This window comes from Narcine bancroftii, chromosome 2, assembly GCF_036971445.1.
Source record: "Narcine bancroftii isolate sNarBan1 chromosome 2, sNarBan1.hap1, whole genome shotgun sequence".
NCBI lineage: Eukaryota > Metazoa > Chordata > Chondrichthyes > Torpediniformes > Narcinidae > Narcine > Narcine bancroftii.
This window is the reverse complement of record NC_091470.1, coordinates 254,946,753-254,964,982: the sequence shown is the minus strand read 5'-3', so window position 1 is coordinate 254,964,982 and position 18,230 is coordinate 254,946,753. Positions and strand designations below refer to the sequence as shown.

Below are 18,230 nucleotides of genomic sequence, written 5' to 3'. Positions count from 1 at the left end.
AATTTCTGTTTTAAAGTATTTGTATGTAACCTATTCTAACAAACCTTTCCTAATTTATCTCCCAAAAAAAATCTATATACTCTGTTACAATAGAAAGAGCAGTCCAACTTGCCAGAGCATGACCAAAGGTTATCCTATAGGATATCATCTATCTGTCTTATGGCAGACTAAAGATCTGAGCAGACATCTCCAGATGGACATGGTTTCTCTAAAGAGTCTACAGGACAAAGTTCAATGCTGATGGTTTTGTCTTTCCCAGGGACACCAAACCTCCCTAATTAATGTGCCATGCCTTTCCTGGATCCTGCAGTAATTGAGTGCTGTGGTTGTGTCATTGTTTAGACATTCATTGTTGACTTTAAACAACCTGCAGTCACTTCTGATGTTGTTGAGTCATTTTCTAATACTAGGACTGTGTTCATTTAATTGATGAAAAAGCAAGAAAGTACTTCTATTAAGACCATTCCATGTTAATAGTTTACATTGATATGAGTGAAAATGCATGTTTTTATGAATGGTGATATGGGTTCATGACTCCCACCACAAGAACATCAATGTAGATCATATTCAGAAGAGATCAGTCCAATTTTGTCATCTTGTTTTATGTATTAATTTTCTTCATCTGGAAGTCACTTATAAGACTATCATTTATTACCTATTCTTAACTGCCCATGAGCAGCTGGTGGTGATTCATTTTCTCAAAGTGCTGCAGTCCTTCTGAAGAAGATATTCCCATGGTGCTATTGGGTAGGTTCTCAGGATTTAGATCCAGCAAAGAAGGACCAGCAATTTCCAAATAAGAATAGTGTGGGACAGGAAGAGGAAACTGCAGGTGGTGCTGTTCCCAGGAGCCCTCTACTTTATCCTTCTAAGTGGTAGAAGTTGCAGGTTTGGGTGATGGTATCAGAAAAGCCTGGATGAATAATACCATGCATTTACTAGATATTTCACCCACTCTGCTATCGGGTGAAGTTGAGTTGGCTCAGGCTTTATGATATAGATGACAATGTACCAGACTCATGTTGGTGCTACTCTCATCCAATCAATTGGAGAGTATTCCGTCATACTCTTGACTTGTGCCTTGTAGAAAGGTCTTAAGATACCTGTGTCTTGCTGTTATAGCCATGGTGTTTATTTGATGTTATTTCACCCAGAAATAATTGTGACATGATTATGTACAAATTAAAACTATTTTTGATTGTAAAATGTCAAAAAAACATATTTCATCTCAATTTCTTAGCTGTGCCAGGTGCACTAACTGGAAGTGCACATCCAGATTTCTTATTGAGGCGATTACATGGTTCACATAATTTGGGAAATGCACAATGCATCCATTAAAATAAAATGAGTAGATTTGTGATTTGTTTTAACATAATTTTCAAAGCCCTCCCTCCCTCAAAGTACAGCCATCTACAAGATATTAAAGATGATGTTCATTAGAACTGTTTGTTTTGCCTCTGTATTCACATGAATGCTCAGGAAGTCAAACCGAGTTCCTAATCTTGACTGTACCATCAAGAAAAATTCCAAAATGCAGGCAGTTACTTTCTAAAATTTGATAGAATTAAAGCAATGTCTCCTTTCCCACACATCTCTCTTGGGCATTTGGAGAGATGTGTCAGAGATTTGAGAAATAATGTGGATGTGAAATCTGCCAATTCTTTTGATCAAGAAAATGTCAAGGAAGATAGATAAAAATGTTACAATGTACTAACTGAAAGGAAATGTTTTTCAGATGCTGCCATTTCTAGCAATAGACCTGATGTTGAAGATCAAACAATGACATTCTTGAAGTTCAAAGAGAAGAAGCAGACTCATAGGTACATGAACTGTTGTGATATATAAACACAAATTATTAGTTGCATAAACAAGTGTGTTAGTATACTGTAGGGTTCCCAAACGTCAATGAGAATGGGTGGGTCCTGCAGGAAAAGTGCAGAAAGGTGTAGAGGGAGCAATAGTGTTACAGTAATGGGAGATTTTAACTTGCCTAATTTTGACTGAGATGATCTTAGTGCAAAGACTGAGATAGAATTTGTTAAGTCCATCCAAAAAGGATTTTTGAGAGTATTTGAAGAGAATCCTTATAGAGATCAGGCAGTTGTTGACCTTATCTTAGGAAACAAAATTGTCAGATGGTGGGCATGTCGATGAGGGAACATTTTGGAAACAGTGACAATAAGTCTGTAAGTTTCAAGGTTCTTCTGGAAAGAGAAAAGTTTGGTCCTCAAGTTCAGATGAACCTTATTTTGGTAGGGAAATACTGGAGAAATTCCGAAGGAATAGGATTAATGCACATTTGGAAATGATGATGTTGATCATGAATAGCATAGTTTGTGGAGGAAATAGTCTGATCCAAGCTGAGTTGACCAAATAGATCCTAAATTGGTTCATTGATAGGAAGTGGAGGGAAATGGAGAAAGCATACTTTTCTAATTGGAAATCTATGATGAGTGGTGTATCATATTGATAAATGGTTCGTCCCTTATTGTTTGAGATAAATATTAATGACAGATGTGAATAGAGACATAGAGTCATACAGCATGGAAATGGGCCCTTCAACCCAACTTGTCCACACTGAACAAAATATTCTACACTTACTAGTCCCACCTCCCTGTGTTTGGCTCATATCCCTCTAAACCTATCCTATGCATGTATCTGTCCAAATTTTTCTTAAATGTGACAATAGTTCCTGCCTCAACTGCCTCTTTCAGCAGCTCATTACATACATTATGTATTAAAAAAATTGCCTTCAGATTCTTATTAAATCTATCCCCCCCCTCATCTTTAACCTGTCTCCTCTGGTTTCTGATTCCCCTACTCTGGGCAAATACTCTGTATGTTCACCCAATCTATTATTCTCATGATTTTGTATACCTCTTTAAGATCATTCCTCATTCTCCTCCACTCCAAGGAATAAAACCCAAGTCTGCTCAACCTTTCCCTATAGTTCAGGCCCCCAAAACTTGGCAATATCTTTGTAAATCTTGTCTGCACCCTCTCCAACTTAACAGCATTATTTCTGCAATACAGTAACCAAAACTGAACACAATCTAAATGGGGCTTCACCAACTGCAACCATACTTCTTTACGCACTACCCATTTTACCTGTAACACTACTTTCAAAATACTACGTACCTAGTTCTATAGGTACACAAAATTCTGACCATTTATTGTGTAGGTCCAACCTATTTTAAACCTCAAAATGCAACACCTTACATTTCTCTGTCCACCTGCCCAACCAATCAAGTTCTTGCTGCAATATTTGATAATTGTCTTCATTATCAACAATCAACTTTACTGACTAATCATGCAATGCATGTTTTCATCTAAATGATTAATGTGGATGACAAACAACAATGGACCCAGCACCCGAAACCTGTGGCAAACTGCATCGTCGGAAAAAAACAAACTTCTCACCATTACTCTGTTTTCCATGCCAGTAATCTAACTTTCTGGAGCAACCATCTATCCTGAACCTTATCAAATTTTTAATTTGTATAAATTTAGACATAGAACACGGTAACAGGCCATTTTGGCCCACGACTCCGTGCCGCCCAATTTACACTCCATTAACCTACACCCATGCAGACCAGGGAGAATGTACAAACTCCTTAAAGACAGCACAGGATTTGAACCCCAGTCTGGCACCGATCGGTTAAAGTTGTTGCACTAATGGCTATGCTGTGCCGCCTTGCTTTGCTGCAACCCATATATACACCATCTACACTCTTCCCTCATCAACCTTATTGGTTACATCTTCAAAAAACTATATTTGTGAGACATGACCTCCTAGTTACAAATCCTTGTTGACTATCCTTGAGGTGAAAAGTGAAAGCCTGCAGATGTTGTGATTGTGGTTAAAAACATAGAAATGCTGAAGGAACTCAGCAGGTCTCGCAGATACCTCATGGACAGTATGAGACCCGCTGAGTTCCTTCAGCATTTCTGTATTTTTACTGACAGATCCTTGATCTGCCTTTGTCCATTCAAGTGCATGGCTATTCTCTTCATCAGAATACTCTCTTGTAACATACCAACTACAGATGCTAGGCTTACTGGCCTGTGGTTCCCACGCTTTTTCCTGCAGCTCTTCTTGATTAGAGGCACAGCATTTACTAGCCAGCAGTATCGCAACACCTCATCTGCACCTAATAATGTCCCAAAAAATCTCAGCCAATGCATCTGCAATTTCTAACTTCCCACAGTGACAATAGGAGGTATGATTTGTAAGTTTTCAGCTGATACCAAATTGAGTGTTGTGAACAGTGAGGCAAGTTGTCTGGGTTTCTGTTGCATTAGACCCAATAGAACTGGGGGGGGGGGATTGGTTGTCAGGGAAAATATCACGGCTGTGCTCAGGAAGGACAAAACAGAGGGCTGGTCTACTGAGGCTATATGGTTGGAGTTGAGGAACAGGAAAGGTATGACCACACTCATGGGGTTGTAATATAAATTGTCCAATTGTCAGTGAGAATTGGATAAAATCTGTAGAGAGATAGTAGACAGCTACAGAAAGGATAAGGTTGTGATAGTAGGAGATTTTAATTTTCCACATATTGACTGGGATTCCCATACTGTAAAAGGGCCGGATGGCTTGGAGTTTGTCAAATATTTACAGGAAAGTGTTCTAAATCAATATATTGAGGAACCAACTAGAGAGAGTGCAATACTGGATCTATTAAGGAACGAGAGAGGACAGCTGACAGAAGAATATGTAGGGGAACAGTTTGGGTCCAGTGATCATAATGTCATTAGTTTCAAGTTAATATGGAGGATAGGTCTTTCCCTTTAGTTGAGATTCTAAATTGGAGAAAGGACCTATTTTGAAGAAATGAGAAGGGATCGAGAATGCATGATTGGGATACGTGGTTTTTGGGCAAGGATGTAGGAGGTGAAATTTTGAGAGTACAGATTTTGTATGTTCCTGTTAGGATTAAAGGCAAGGTTAGCAAGCATAGAGAACCCTGGTTTTCAAGGGATATTGGAGAACTGGTTTGGAAGAAAAGGTGTATAGCAGGTAGATGCAACATAGAATAAGTGAGGTACTTGAAGAGTATAAAAAATGCAAGCAAAACCTCAAGAAAGAAATCAGGAAGGCAGAAAGATGTGAGGTTGCTTTGGCTGACAATGTGAAGGAAAATCCTAATGATTTCTAAAGATATATTAAGAGCAAAAGGAGAGTAAAAGTTAAAATTGGTCCCCTTGAAGATCAGAATAGTCGGCTTTGGATGGAGCCATAAGAGATGGGGGAGATCTTAAATGGTTTCTTTCATCAGTATTCACTCAGGAAATGGGAACAGAGTTGTGGGAAGTAGGTAAAACAAGCAGAGAAGTCATGAAATCAATACAGATTAAAGAGGGGGGAGTGCTTGCTGTCTTAAAACAAATAAAGGTGGAGAAATCCCCAAGGTCTGACAAAATATTCCCTCAGCCCTTGGGGGAGGCTAGTGAAGAAATTGCAGGGGCTCTGGCAGAAAGAATTAAAATGTCCCTAGCCATGGGTGTGGTGCCAGAGGATTGGACAGTAGCTCAAGTTGTTCCATTGTTTAAAAAAGGCTTCAAAAGTAACACTGGAAACTATAGGCCGGTGAGTCTGACATCAGTAGTATGTAAATTATTGGATGATGTACAGAGATCGGATATACAATTATTTGGATAGCCAGAAACTGGTTAGGTCTGTGCATGGTAGGTTTTGTTTAACCAATCTTAGAGATTTTTCAAGGAGGATACTAGGAAAGTTGTTGAAGGAAAGGCTGTGGACGTTGTCTACATGTCTTTAGTAAGGCCTTTGACGAGGTCCCACATGGGAGGTTAGTCAAGAAGGTTCAGAAGTAAATTGGATTTGACAATGGCTGGATGGGAGAAGCCAGAGAGTGGTGATGGATGATTACTTCTCAAACTAGAAGTCTATGACTAGTGGGGTGCCTCGGGATCAGTGCTGGGACCATTGTTGTTTGTCATTTATATCAATGATCTGGATGATACTGTGGTAAATTGGATCAGCAAGTTTGCAGATGACGCTAAGATTGGAGGCACTCTGGACAGCAAAGGTTTTCAAAGCTTGCAGAGAGATTTGGACCAGCTGGAAAAGAAGTTATCTAGAATTTAATACAGACAAGTGTGAGGTGTTGTATTTTGGAAGGACAAACCAAAAAAGGACATACACGGTAAATGGTAGGGCGCTAAGGAATGCAGTTGAACAGAGGATTCTGGTAATACAGATACATAATTCCCTGAAAGTGGTGTCACAGGTGGATAGGGTTGTAAAGAGATCTTTTTGCAAATTAGCCTTCATAAATCAAAGTATTGAGTATAAGACTTGGGATGTTATGGTAAAGTTGTATAAGACATTCATGAGGCCAAATTTGGAGTATTGAAGGGAGTTTTGGTCACTTAACTACAGGAAAGATATCAATAAGGTAGAAAGAATGCAGAGAAAATTTACTAGGATGATGTCCAGACTTCAGGAACTGAGGGAAATGTTAAACAGGTTAAGACTTTAAACCCTGGAGCATAGAAGAATGAGGGGAGATTTGACAGATGTACCTAAAATTATGAGGGGCATAGACAGAGTAAATGTTGATAGGCTTTTTCCACTGAGGGTAGGTGAGATACAAACCAGAGGACATGGGTAAGAGTGAAAGGGGAAAAGTTTAGGGGCAACTCCTTCACACAGAGAGTGGTTGGAATGTGGAACGAGCCGCCAGCTGAAGTGATAAATGTGGGCTCAATTTTTACACAAGAATTTGGACAGGTACGTGGATGGGAGAGGTAAGGAGGGCTATGGACTGGCTGTAGGTTAGTAGGACTAAGCAAAATATATGGTTCAGCACAGACTTTCTGTGCTGTAGTGTTGTATGGTTGTATAGAAAGGATGTGATTACACTGGAGCGTAGCAGAGGCTCACCAGGATGTTGACTGGTTTCAAAGGCTTTAATTATGTGTAGAGAAGTAGTTCTCAAACTTTTTCCTTCCACTTGCATATCACTTTAAGTATTCCCTATGCCATAGGTGCTCTGTGATTAGTAAGGGATTGCTTAAGGTGGTATGTGGATGGAAAGAAAAAGTTTGAAAACCACTGTTTTAATTGTACCTAATTGACTCATTGTGTGCACAATTTCATAACTCCAAAGGAAATGGGCCAATGACAATTTTTCTCAAGTAAAATATTTCAGTAACAGTTGTGTCTAGAGCAGTGTGTCTCAACCTTCCCTTCCCACTCACCTACCACCTTAAGTAATCACTTAAGCACAGAGCACCTACAGGATAAGGATTACTTAAAATGGTAGGTGAGTGGAAAGAAAAAAGGACTACTGGTGTTGAAATTGGACAGGCTGTGTGGTTTTCCCTAGAGGACAGGGGACTGAGGGGATGACCTGATATAGGATATAAAATCACAGGAGGCATAGACAAGGTACTTAGAATTGTTTTCTCATGTTTGGGATATCAAAGACAAGTGCTTATAGTTTTAAGGAGAGAGGAAGGAGTTTTAATGGGGTAATATTTAATAGTTTGTGTACTGCAACTGATTGCACTCGGAGACTTTTAATAGCTTACAATCAATGGATCAATGGCCAGTATATACAATAGTCCTCAGGTGAATCTGAGGTAAGGCAAGAAAAACTAAGGTTTATATTGGGGTAGATGAAGGTTGAGCCAGCCATCTGAACTACACACAGTCAGTGAATTCCTGTTCACGGCATTCGCCCCTTCCTTCAGGAATACTGCGGGTGAAAAACAGACCAAACATTCAGAACACTAATAATTTACAAATATTTACAAGTTGAGTCTGTCAGGAGGTCTAGTAATTCTGGTTGAGTGCCTCAGTACTGCTGGACATGGGACTTCCTGAACTTCCTGGACCCCTGTAGTGCTGAATTACTGGGTCTCAAGGGCTCCAGCTCTGGTCGTAGAGTGGATTGGCCCACTTCCAGAGCTGCCTCGTCCGAATCCCTGGGTGAGGTACTTGGTAGTTCCTGGCTTGTTTGAGGCATTGGATCCTCAGTTCCGGCAGGTGCTAGATCTCTGATCAAAATGGTGTCCTCTCTGCTGTCAGGGTATGCCACGTAAGCATATGATGGGTTGGCGTGCAGCAGGTGCACCTTCTCGATCAGGGAGTCTGTCTTGCTCCTCCTCATATGCTTTCTTAGCAGGGACTTGGCCCGATGCGGTTAGCCAAGCTGGAAGAGTGGTCCTGGACGTAGACTTCCTCAGGAAAGTGAACATTAGCTCGTGAGGAGTTGTGTTAGTAGCAGTGCAGAGAAGTGACCTTAAGGAGTGCAGTGTCGTGGGTAGGACTTCTTGCCATTGTGAGTCTGGAAGGTCTTTGGACTGGAGAGCCAATTTCACCATCACATTTTCTTTCTCAACTTGTTCGTTACCCCGGAGATTGTAGCGAGTCATCCTGCTTAAGGCAATAGCTCTTATGAGCAGGTACTGGCATAGCTCTTCACTCATAAATGATGAGCCCTGGTCGCTATGGATATAGCTGAGATACCCAAACAAAGCGAAAATAGAGTGCAAGGCCCTGATGACTGTGGTGGTAGTCATGTCTGGGCAGGGAATGGCAAACTGAAAACGTGAATACTCGTCAAAGACATTAAGAAAGAACATGTTTCCATTGGTGAAAGGGAGGGAACCCTTGAAGTTGACAATGAGTTGTTTGAAGGGCAGGATGCCTTTATTAGGTGCACTTTGTCACGTGGCAAAGCTCATTGGGCAGTGACCACTACTGGCCAGCATGTGACATATTGTTGACAGAAGGGAAGGTGGCCCTTAACACTTATTTGTCGACCATTTTGTCCATCTGTCTCTGGAAGACCAAGACCCCATTAGTGATACGAAAAGTGATAAAGCCATGTCTGCCCAAATGCTGTGTAGGGACAGTCCTTGGAATGGATCGGTAACTGATGGTATGCAGCTTTCAGGTCAATGGTCGAATAGACTCAATAATGTGCAATATCATTAACCATGTCTGAAATTCAAGGGAGGGAGTATATGTCTAGGAGTGTGAAGCAATTAATTGTTTGGCTATAGTCAATCACTAGCCTGGACCTTTCTCCCCCTTTTACAACTACCACCTAGGCTCTCCTTGGGCTGTTGCAAGTCTCAATGATATTTTCTCTGAGCAGCCACTGTGTCTCAGCTCTAATAAATTCCCAATCCCCCACACTGTACTGCCTGCTCTTTGTTGCTATTGACTTCCAATCGGGGGTCAGGTTCAGAAATAGTGGGGGGATATCAATATTTAGGGTGGAGAGGCCACACATGTGGCATCCGGCTTTTGGGATCCTCTGTGCCTCATCATGATTGAAGGAAGTGGACCAGAGTACTGCATGATCACATGTTTAAGATGACACTGTTGTTTCCCACGATGCTTCACCTCTGGTGGCGGGTCTTATCACGAGGTGCATCAAGATGTCAACGGCAAGCTACATGGAGAGGATGGGGCCCGCACTTCAGGACTCGGACATGGGTTGTTCACCAATTCAACGGTCCACCCTCTTTAGCAGAGGGTATGCAGACCCTCTTGGCTATGCAGACCTTCACTCAGTGCCCTGCTTACCGCATCCTGAGCACACAGGGTCCTTTGCAGGGCATTGGGGAAGGGATGCTGTGCCTGTCCACATAAGTAGCATTCCCTGTTTACTGCTAGGGCTGCAAGGGTTCACCGGCAGCTCACTGACTTGGTCTTCCAAAAAGGTGCCACTTTCACTCATGCGGTCGTCAGCTCCCAGTTGGGCCTGTTCAAGTGCTTTTGCCAGCTCGAGGGTGCTCGCCAAGTCTTTCTTCCCCAACTCCAGCAGTCGGTGCCTCATGCACTTCAACCTCACTCCTGCAACAAGGGTGTCCTGGATTTGTTCTTCCTCTCTCACCTGGGCTGTGTAGTTGGATTTCCTAGACAAGGCCCACAGTTCAAGGACATAATCGTCCGGCGACTCACCTGGACATTACCAACGTTAAGAGAGTCGGTGTCTCACCAGCATGTCAATCTGGGCCTTCAAGCCTTCTATGTTGCACAGTCCCTGATGTCAGCGAACCCCTTGGTGTGGACTCAAGAGAGAAGTGCAGACCTCCAGAGACTATTGGAGTTGAAGACATCTTGCGTGGATGTCAGGTAAGACTGGAAGCACTCCAGCCAGTAGGCAAGTACCTCTAGGGCCTCTGGGGATAGAGGGTTGGCCTGGAGCATGCCTGGCTTCAATAGGGCTTCCATCCTGCCTCAAAGTTAAGCTATTAAAATTGTAATGCGACTGATTGCCCTCAGAGACTTGAGAGGAGTACAAACACTGCTCTTACAATGGCCGGTAGATACTATAGTCCTCAGGTGAATCTGAGATCAGGAAGGAAAACCAGATTTATATTGGGGTAGGTGAAGGTGAAGCCAGTCATCTGAACAACACAGTCAGTGAATTCCTGTTTACTGCAGTTTGTTTGCTATCTGGACGCACTGCCAGAGGAAATGGTGGAGTCAGATACAATCAGTGTGTTTAAGAGACATTTAAACATTTAATTGAACATTGAAGGATAAGGCTGTGGTGTGGGATTCATGTAGATGGACTAAAAGGTCAGAATGAATATAGTGGGCTGAAAAGCCTGCATCAATGATGACTATTACATTCCAGTGTTTGTGGCATTTGAATTTCAGGGAAAAATGATGATGAAAACCCTATGTTTATAGAGTCTACAGGTAGACTGTTGGGGGGGGGGGTCAAGACTGTGTGTGTAGCAGTTAGCACAATCCTATTACAGCACGAACATCCCAGGTTAATATCCGGCACTGTCTATAAGGTGTTTGTATGGGTTTTCCCTGGATGCTTAGTTTCCTCCCACCTTTCAAAACATACAGGGTTGCAGGTTAATTTGAGTGGATTTAAATGGCCAGAATCAGATTCTACTTATGCTGTAAATAGAATTTTAAATTTAAAAGACAAAGAGACTACAAATGCTGGAAAAACTCAGCAGGTCAAGCAACACACGTGGAGGCAAAAGATATTTTTTCAATATTTTGAGTCAAGACCCTGCATCTGGACAGGATTTTCCCCAGAAGCCTCAGTGTCCACCTTTTTAATCTTCACAGATGTTACTTGATCTGCTGAGTTCTTCTTTTAATATGCTTTTAGAGTCTTTGGACCTGGGTGGTTCTTAGCAAGTTTCAGTGTCGAATCATCCCTTTTAAAATAAACATTGCACAGGTAATTGCAGCATGAGTAACATTGTAGATCTAGTACAACTTATAATTTCAATGCTCTTAAATTTAAAGGTCTTTTTATTTTCAGGTCCACCCAAGATAATGATGATGGAAAGGAAAGGAACACATCAGTAGAATAGTTTTCTTCATTTTATTACATGCAAAAGTAGTTCTTCCTTTTTACAATTTTCAGCATTTAGATGAGAGTTATGTCTAGATGTGTGAAAATGTAGTTTCCTACACGGTTGATTTTAAAGATATGTAGTGTTTGTCAGGTTGGACATAACACTACAATTGGGCCTCTGCATCTTTGACTCTAATACACCATTTGTTCTTGAGTGTACGGTACTTGGGAGTGGAACAAGAAGCAAGATAGCACTACATGAGTACATAAAGTTATGTCTCCCCATATCACTATTGATTAGAGTATTAATTTATCTTTAAAACAATCATGTGGGAAACTTGTTACTTTAGTCTGTAAATAAATTATTTTGGAGCCCTATTAAAATTATTATTCTTTGCATTTGTTGCATGCAAATCTTACAGTAAAGTAACTGCAAAACTTATGTGTATCAAATTGCAAAGTTCCTCATTGGTAAGGTACACATTTTGATGATTGTTAGTATTGGATTTCCATTTTTATTCCATTATTAACTTTTCAGATTGCTGTTTTTAAGATTTGGTTGTTGATCTTTGGAAAATTTGAATACTAATATTGCTTTGTGACTAGGATGCCAATCTTTATCATACACAGTATAGCAGTTTAACTTGGCATTCATTTTTCCACTGGTACCATATATATATTTAGTATCCAAATTCATTATTTTCTTTCTCTCTATTTTGTTATTTAGGAAATTAATTAAACATGGAACAGCTTCTAGCCAAATATTCTTTAATGATGCCGAAATAACAGCAATGGCTGATATAGTATAGCAAAGTCATACTGCATAGTACACATAGTTCTTTTTATCATTGCAGAAAAAACATTAATCAAATATCCATATCCAATTATATAAAAATACTTTTATATTTTTTCTCCCCCTCCCACCCAAAAGTAAGAAAGAAGAAAACACCTACTATTTTATATTCAACAAACTAGCATATACAATCATTAATTATTATTAAAATTTCTGATTAAGAGAAGTGGATAAGGTAGAAGAGGTGGATGGAAAATTATTTATAAAATCTATATATGGTTTCCAAATATTATAAAAAATTTCAACTCGATCCTTTAAAATATGAAATTTTTTCAAAAGGTATACAATTTTGCATCTCACTATACCATCTACTTAATAACACTTCTCTATCATCTTTCTTTTCATGACATCACCATTCATTTCTTTGCTATTGCAATACTTAAAAAAAATGTCTTGACATTTTTGCAATTTCAATTTTGTATCCTTTTCAAGTAAAAATATTCTTGGATCATTTTGTATCTTCATAATTTGTCCTAATAATAAACTTAGTTCATTCCAAAAGATTTCCACCTTTTCTCAAGGCCATACTGAATGCAAAAAAAAAAGTCCATATTTCTTTCACACATTGAAAACACTTATTTGAGTAATTGGAATTAAGCCCATTTAACTTATATGGAGTGCAATATAATTGATGAAGAAAATTGTAACACTTGACATAATTTTGACCAAATCTCCTCTTGCATTTATATATTTAAATCTTTTTCCACCACATTTTTGATTTATATTTTTTCTTTGTAGTTTCTTGTAATTTTATATGCATGTTGGTAAAAATTTCTTAACAACAGATACATCTGCTATTATATCTTCAAATTGACTTTGTTTCGGGAGTCTCAAATCTGCTCCCAGTTTCTTTTTTAAATACATTTTTAATTGATAATATGCAAAAATTGTATTACAGGTATTATGTATATTATATTTATCTTTTAATTGATCAAAAGTTTTTTTTTAATCCTAAAAAACAATCTTTCCTCCTCTGTAAACCTTTACAATACCAATTGTCAAATAAAGAATTGTTCAAAGTAAAAGGTTGATTTTGTTTTAACAACATTTTTGGTCATTGATAAGTTTAAATTCCCCTCTCAATATGAATTCTGTTCCCTATTTATAATATATACTTTAATATTGATAAATCTTTAGTTCCTTTAAACAACTCACTATTCCATTTATACAAAATTATCTCTGGATTAGTTTCACCAATTTTATTCATTACTATTTGAATCCAAGCTGGTTTTTCACCCCTTTGATAACAGGAGGACAAAAACCTCAATTGAGCTGCTTTAAAATAATTCTTAAAATTTGATCGTCTTAGTCCACCCTGATCAAATATCCACATTAATTTTTCTAAATCAATTCTCGACATCTTACCTTTCCAAAGTAACTCATGTACTATTTTATTCAAACTTCGGGAAAAAAAGGATTCTGGTACATGAATGGGCAATGATTGAAATAAATATTGTATTCTTGGAAAAATATTTATTTTAATACAATTCACTCATCCTATTAACGTTATTGGTAAGTCTTTCCATCTTTTCAATTCCTCTTCCAATTTTTTTTAACAATGGCGACTAATTTAACTTATTTATATTTCTGTTAATTTTAATTCCTAAATATTTGATTGCTTCATTTTGTGATTTAAATTTTGTCAATCTTTTGCATTGAGAGTAATCTATATCCACCATAGGCATCACTTCACTTTTATCAACATTAACTTCATAACCCGATACTAACCCATATTCTTTTAATCTCTCATTCAACTTAAAGATATTTCTGCTCTTGTTAAACATACTATATCATCAGCAAATAAACTAATTTTATGTTCCTTATTACCTACTTCAAATCCTTTAATTTCATTGTCAGTTCTAATTAATTCTGACAATGGCTCGATCACTAATGCAAATCAAAAGGGTGATAATGGACAACCTTGTCTAGAAGACCTTTCAAGCAAAAAGGTTTGAGAGATTCATTTACTCATAATCACTTTTGGTTTTGGTTGATCAATGCCTTTATCCAATTTATAAAAGTATTTGGAATCCCAAAAGCATTAAGTGTCTCAAATAAAAAATCCCACTCCAATCGATCAAATGTTTTCTCTACATCTAATGCTACTGCTACCATGGAAATCTTCCTATTTTGTGCTATATTTATCAAACTTAAAAATTTAACTATATTATCTGCTGCTTTTCTATTTTTAATAAAACCAGTTTGATCTAAATTTATTAATTTTGGCAAAAATTCAATTGACCTATTAGCTAACAATTTTGATACAATTTTATAGTCTGTATTCAATAATGATATAGGTCTATATGAGGAAGGTTGTAGACAATCTTTCCCTTTATTCGGAATTACAGTGATTAATGCTGTTTTTAAATAATTCTGGTAAATCATGAATGCTTTCATTTGATCTAATACCTCCATTAATACAGATATTAATAACTCCTTAAACTCGTTATAAAATTCTGGTAGCGCCTTATTATTCTGTAAAGATATTAGGATCTTGTAAACTTCTATTTCTGAAAAATTCTCAGTCTTAACTTTTCATCCTCCTTTAACACTGGTAAATTAACTTGTCTCAAATAATCTTATTATCTTTCATAGATTCTGAATGATAAAATTCAGCATAAAATTCTTTTAAATTATCATGTATTGCTTGCATTTTATGTTATCTATCCTGATTTCTTAGTAGCAATTATTGTTCTAGAAATTTGTTCAATTTTTAATTGCCATTCTAAAACTTTGAGCCCTTTCACCCAACTCATAATATTTTTGTCGTGATCTCATTGTCTCTCTTCACTCTGTCTGCGCAGTGTTAAGTCTTAATTTCTTCAACTCTAACAATTTTTTCTTCTCATCTTTAAAATTCACATGAATTTCCTTCTCCAATTTCATTATCTCTTTCATATATTCTTTCTTTATTTTTGAAGTATAACATTATTTGACCTCCCAAATATGCCTTCATAGAATCCCATAATATAAACTTACTCACAACTGAATCTTTATTAACATCTAAAAAAAATTCTGTTGCTTCATATAATCATAAAATTCCCTTTTCCTCAACAAAATTGTATTTAACCTCCATAACCTACCTTTTGTTCTTCCAATGAAATAGACAAAATTAAAGGTGAATGATCTGATAAAACCCGTGCTTGATATTCCACTCTTCATACTCTATATTGAAATTGTGCAGAAATTAAAAACATATCTATCCGTGAATATGGATTAAATTGAAAAGAATAAAAAGAATAATCTCTTTCAGTTGGAGTAATTTTTCTCCTCTCTTTGGCTTGGCTTCGCGGACGAAGATTTATGGAGGGGGTAAAAAGTCCACGTCAGCTGCAGGCTCGTTTGTGGCTGACCAGTCCGATGCGGGACAGGCAGACACGATTGCAGCGGTTGCAAGGGAAAATTGGTTTGTTGGGGTTGGGTGTTGGGTTTTTCCTCCTTTGCCTTTTGTCAGTGAGGTGGGCTCTGCGGTCTTCTTCAAAGGAGGCTGCTGCCCGCCAAACTGTGAGGCGCCAAGATGCACGGTTTGAGGCGTTATCAGCCCACTGGCGGTGGTCAATGTGGCAGGCACCAAGAGATTTCTTTAGGCAGTCCTTGTACCTTTTCTTTGGTGCACCTCTGTCACGGTGGCCAGTGGAGAGCTCGCCATATAATACGATCTTGGGAAGGCGATGGTCCTCCATTCTGGAGACGTGACCCATCCAGCGCAGCTGGATCTTCAGCAGCGTGGACTCGATGCTGTCGACCTCTGCCATCTCGAGTACCTCGACGTTAGGGGTGTGAGCGCTCCAATGGATGTTGAGGATGGAGCGGAGACAACGCTGGTGGAAGCGTTCTAGGAGCCGTAGGTGGTGCCGGTAGAGGACCCATGATTCGGAGCCGAACAGGAGTGTGGGTATGACAACGGCTCTGTATACGCTTATCTTTGTGAGGTTTTTCAGTTGGTTGTTTTTCCAGACTCTTTTGTGTAGTCTTCCAAAGGCGCTATTTGCCTTGGCGAGTCTGTTGTCTATCTCATTGTCGATCCTTGCATCTGATGAAATGGTGCAGCCGAGATAGGTAAACTGGTTGACCGTTTTGAGTTTTGTGTGCCCGATGGAGATGTGGGGGGGCTGGTAGTCATGGTGGGGAGCTGGCTGATGGAGGACCTCAGTTTTCTTCAGGCTGACTTCCAGGCCAAACATTTTGGCAGTTTCCGCAAAGCAGGACGTCAAGCGCTGAAGAGCTGGCTCTGAATGGGCAACTAAAGCGGCATCATCTGCAAAGAATAGTTCACGGACAAGTTTCTCTTGTGTCTTGGTGTGAGCTTGCAGGCGCCTCAGATTGAAGAGACTGCCATCCGTGCGGTACCGGATGTAAACAGCGTCTTCATTGTTGGGGTCTTTCATGGCTTGGTTCAGCATCATGCTGAAGAAGATTGAAAAGAGGGTTGGTGCGAGAACACAGCCTTGCTTCACGCCATTGTTAATGGAGAAGGGTTCAGAGAGCTCATTGCTGTATCTGACCCGACCTTGTTGGTTTTCGTGCAGTTGGATAATCATGTTGAGGAACTTTGGGGGACATCCGATGCGCTCTAGTATTTGCCAAAGCCCTTTCCTGCTCACGGTGTCGAAGGCTTTGGTGAGGTCAACAAAGGTGATGTAGAGTTCTTTGTTTTGTTCTCTGCACTTTTCTTGGAGCTGTCTGAGGGCAAAGACCATGTCAGTGGTTCCTCTGTTTGCGCGAAAGCCGCACTGTGATTCTGGGAGAATATTCTCAGCGACACTAGGTATTATTCTATTTAGTAGAATCCTAGCGAAGATTTTGCCTGCAATGGAGAGCAACGTGATTCCCCTGTAGTTTGAGCAGTCTGATTTCTCGCCTTTGTTTTTGTACAGGGTGATGATGGTGGCATCACGAAGATCCTGAGGCAGTTTACCTTGGTCCCAACAAAGCTTGAAAAACTCATGCAGTTTGGCATGCAGAGTTTTGCCGCCAGCCTTCCAGACTTCTGGGGGGATTCCATCCATACCTGCTGCTTTGCCACTTTTCAGTTGTTCGATTGCCTTATATGTCTCATCCAGGGTGGGAACCTCATCCAGCTCTAGCCTTAGGGGCTGTTGAGGGAGCTGGAGCAGGGCGGAATCTTGGACTGAGCGGTTGGTACTGAAAAGAGATTGGAAGTGTTCTGACCATCGGTTGAGGATGGAGATCTTGTCGCTGAGGAGGACTTTGCCGTCTGAGCTGCGCAGCGGGCTTTCAAATATCCACTAAATCCATATCTTTCATCAAATCTGTTACTATTTTTGCTACTTTATTTTTCATCATTCTATCTCCAAATCTATCTAATTTAGGGTCCAAAGCAAAATTAAAATCCCCTTGGCATTTGATAAATTCATGAAAGCATCTTGCATAAATTTGCCATCATCTACATTCATTAAGGTCCATTATTCCAAATAAATCTGAGAATTTACCATAACCTATCTTTTCACTACATCTATACTAATATCCAATATTTTAACTGGTAATTTTTTATTAATATTACTGCACCTTAGAATTAAATTATGCTATTGCTGTCCCTACCCAGTCTCTTTTTAATTTTTGATGTTCCTTTTCTGTCAAATTTGTTTCCTGCAAAAAAGCTGTCTGTTTTAAATTTTTTCATATAAACTAAATAATTTTTTTCTGCTTTATTTGACTCTGAATCCCATTAATATTAATACTAATAAAATTCAATTTATCAACCATCTAATCTTTCATAAATCCAGTAACCATCCAACTTTCCACCTCCACTCCTCTTACATCCAAAATACTAACTATATATTTCATAGTACAATTGTTAAATTCAGGAATATTAAAGAGAAAAAAAAGAAAAGGAACAAAAAGATAGAACCCTATGCCCCTCCCTAAAAGCATACATTAACAATACGTCTTTACACCCCTGATCTGTAGGAGTTGTGATCAAAAAACCACACCCACTTACTAGATTCCATAGAGGCTAGGCTCATGCTTCCACCTAACTCCCCCCAAATATACTGTCTCTTATGCCTCAAATCTATTCAATCTCACAATTATCAATT

General features: G+C 39.1%; 1 protein-coding gene across 5 annotated transcripts in view; it reads left to right on the top strand.

Annotated features, from left to right (window-relative positions):
* The window catches only part of LOC138755248 (transient receptor potential cation channel subfamily A member 1-like), a 157,482-nt gene extending 144,379 nt beyond the window's left edge, over positions 1-13,103 (top strand). The window contains exons 17-18 of one of the 5 annotated variants that reach the window (XM_069920883.1): positions 1,736-1,820; positions 11,283-13,103. In XM_069920883.1, the coding sequence (XP_069776984.1) occupies positions 1,736-1,820; positions 11,283-11,334 (137 nt within the window). In that variant the 3' untranslated portion in view covers positions 11,335-13,103. The remainder of the gene's footprint in view (positions 1-1,735; positions 1,821-11,282) is intronic. The other 4 variants (XM_069920882.1, XM_069920879.1, XM_069920881.1 and 1 more) reach the window with 4 other exon arrangements.
* Positions 13,104-18,230: the final 5,127 nt, after the last annotated feature.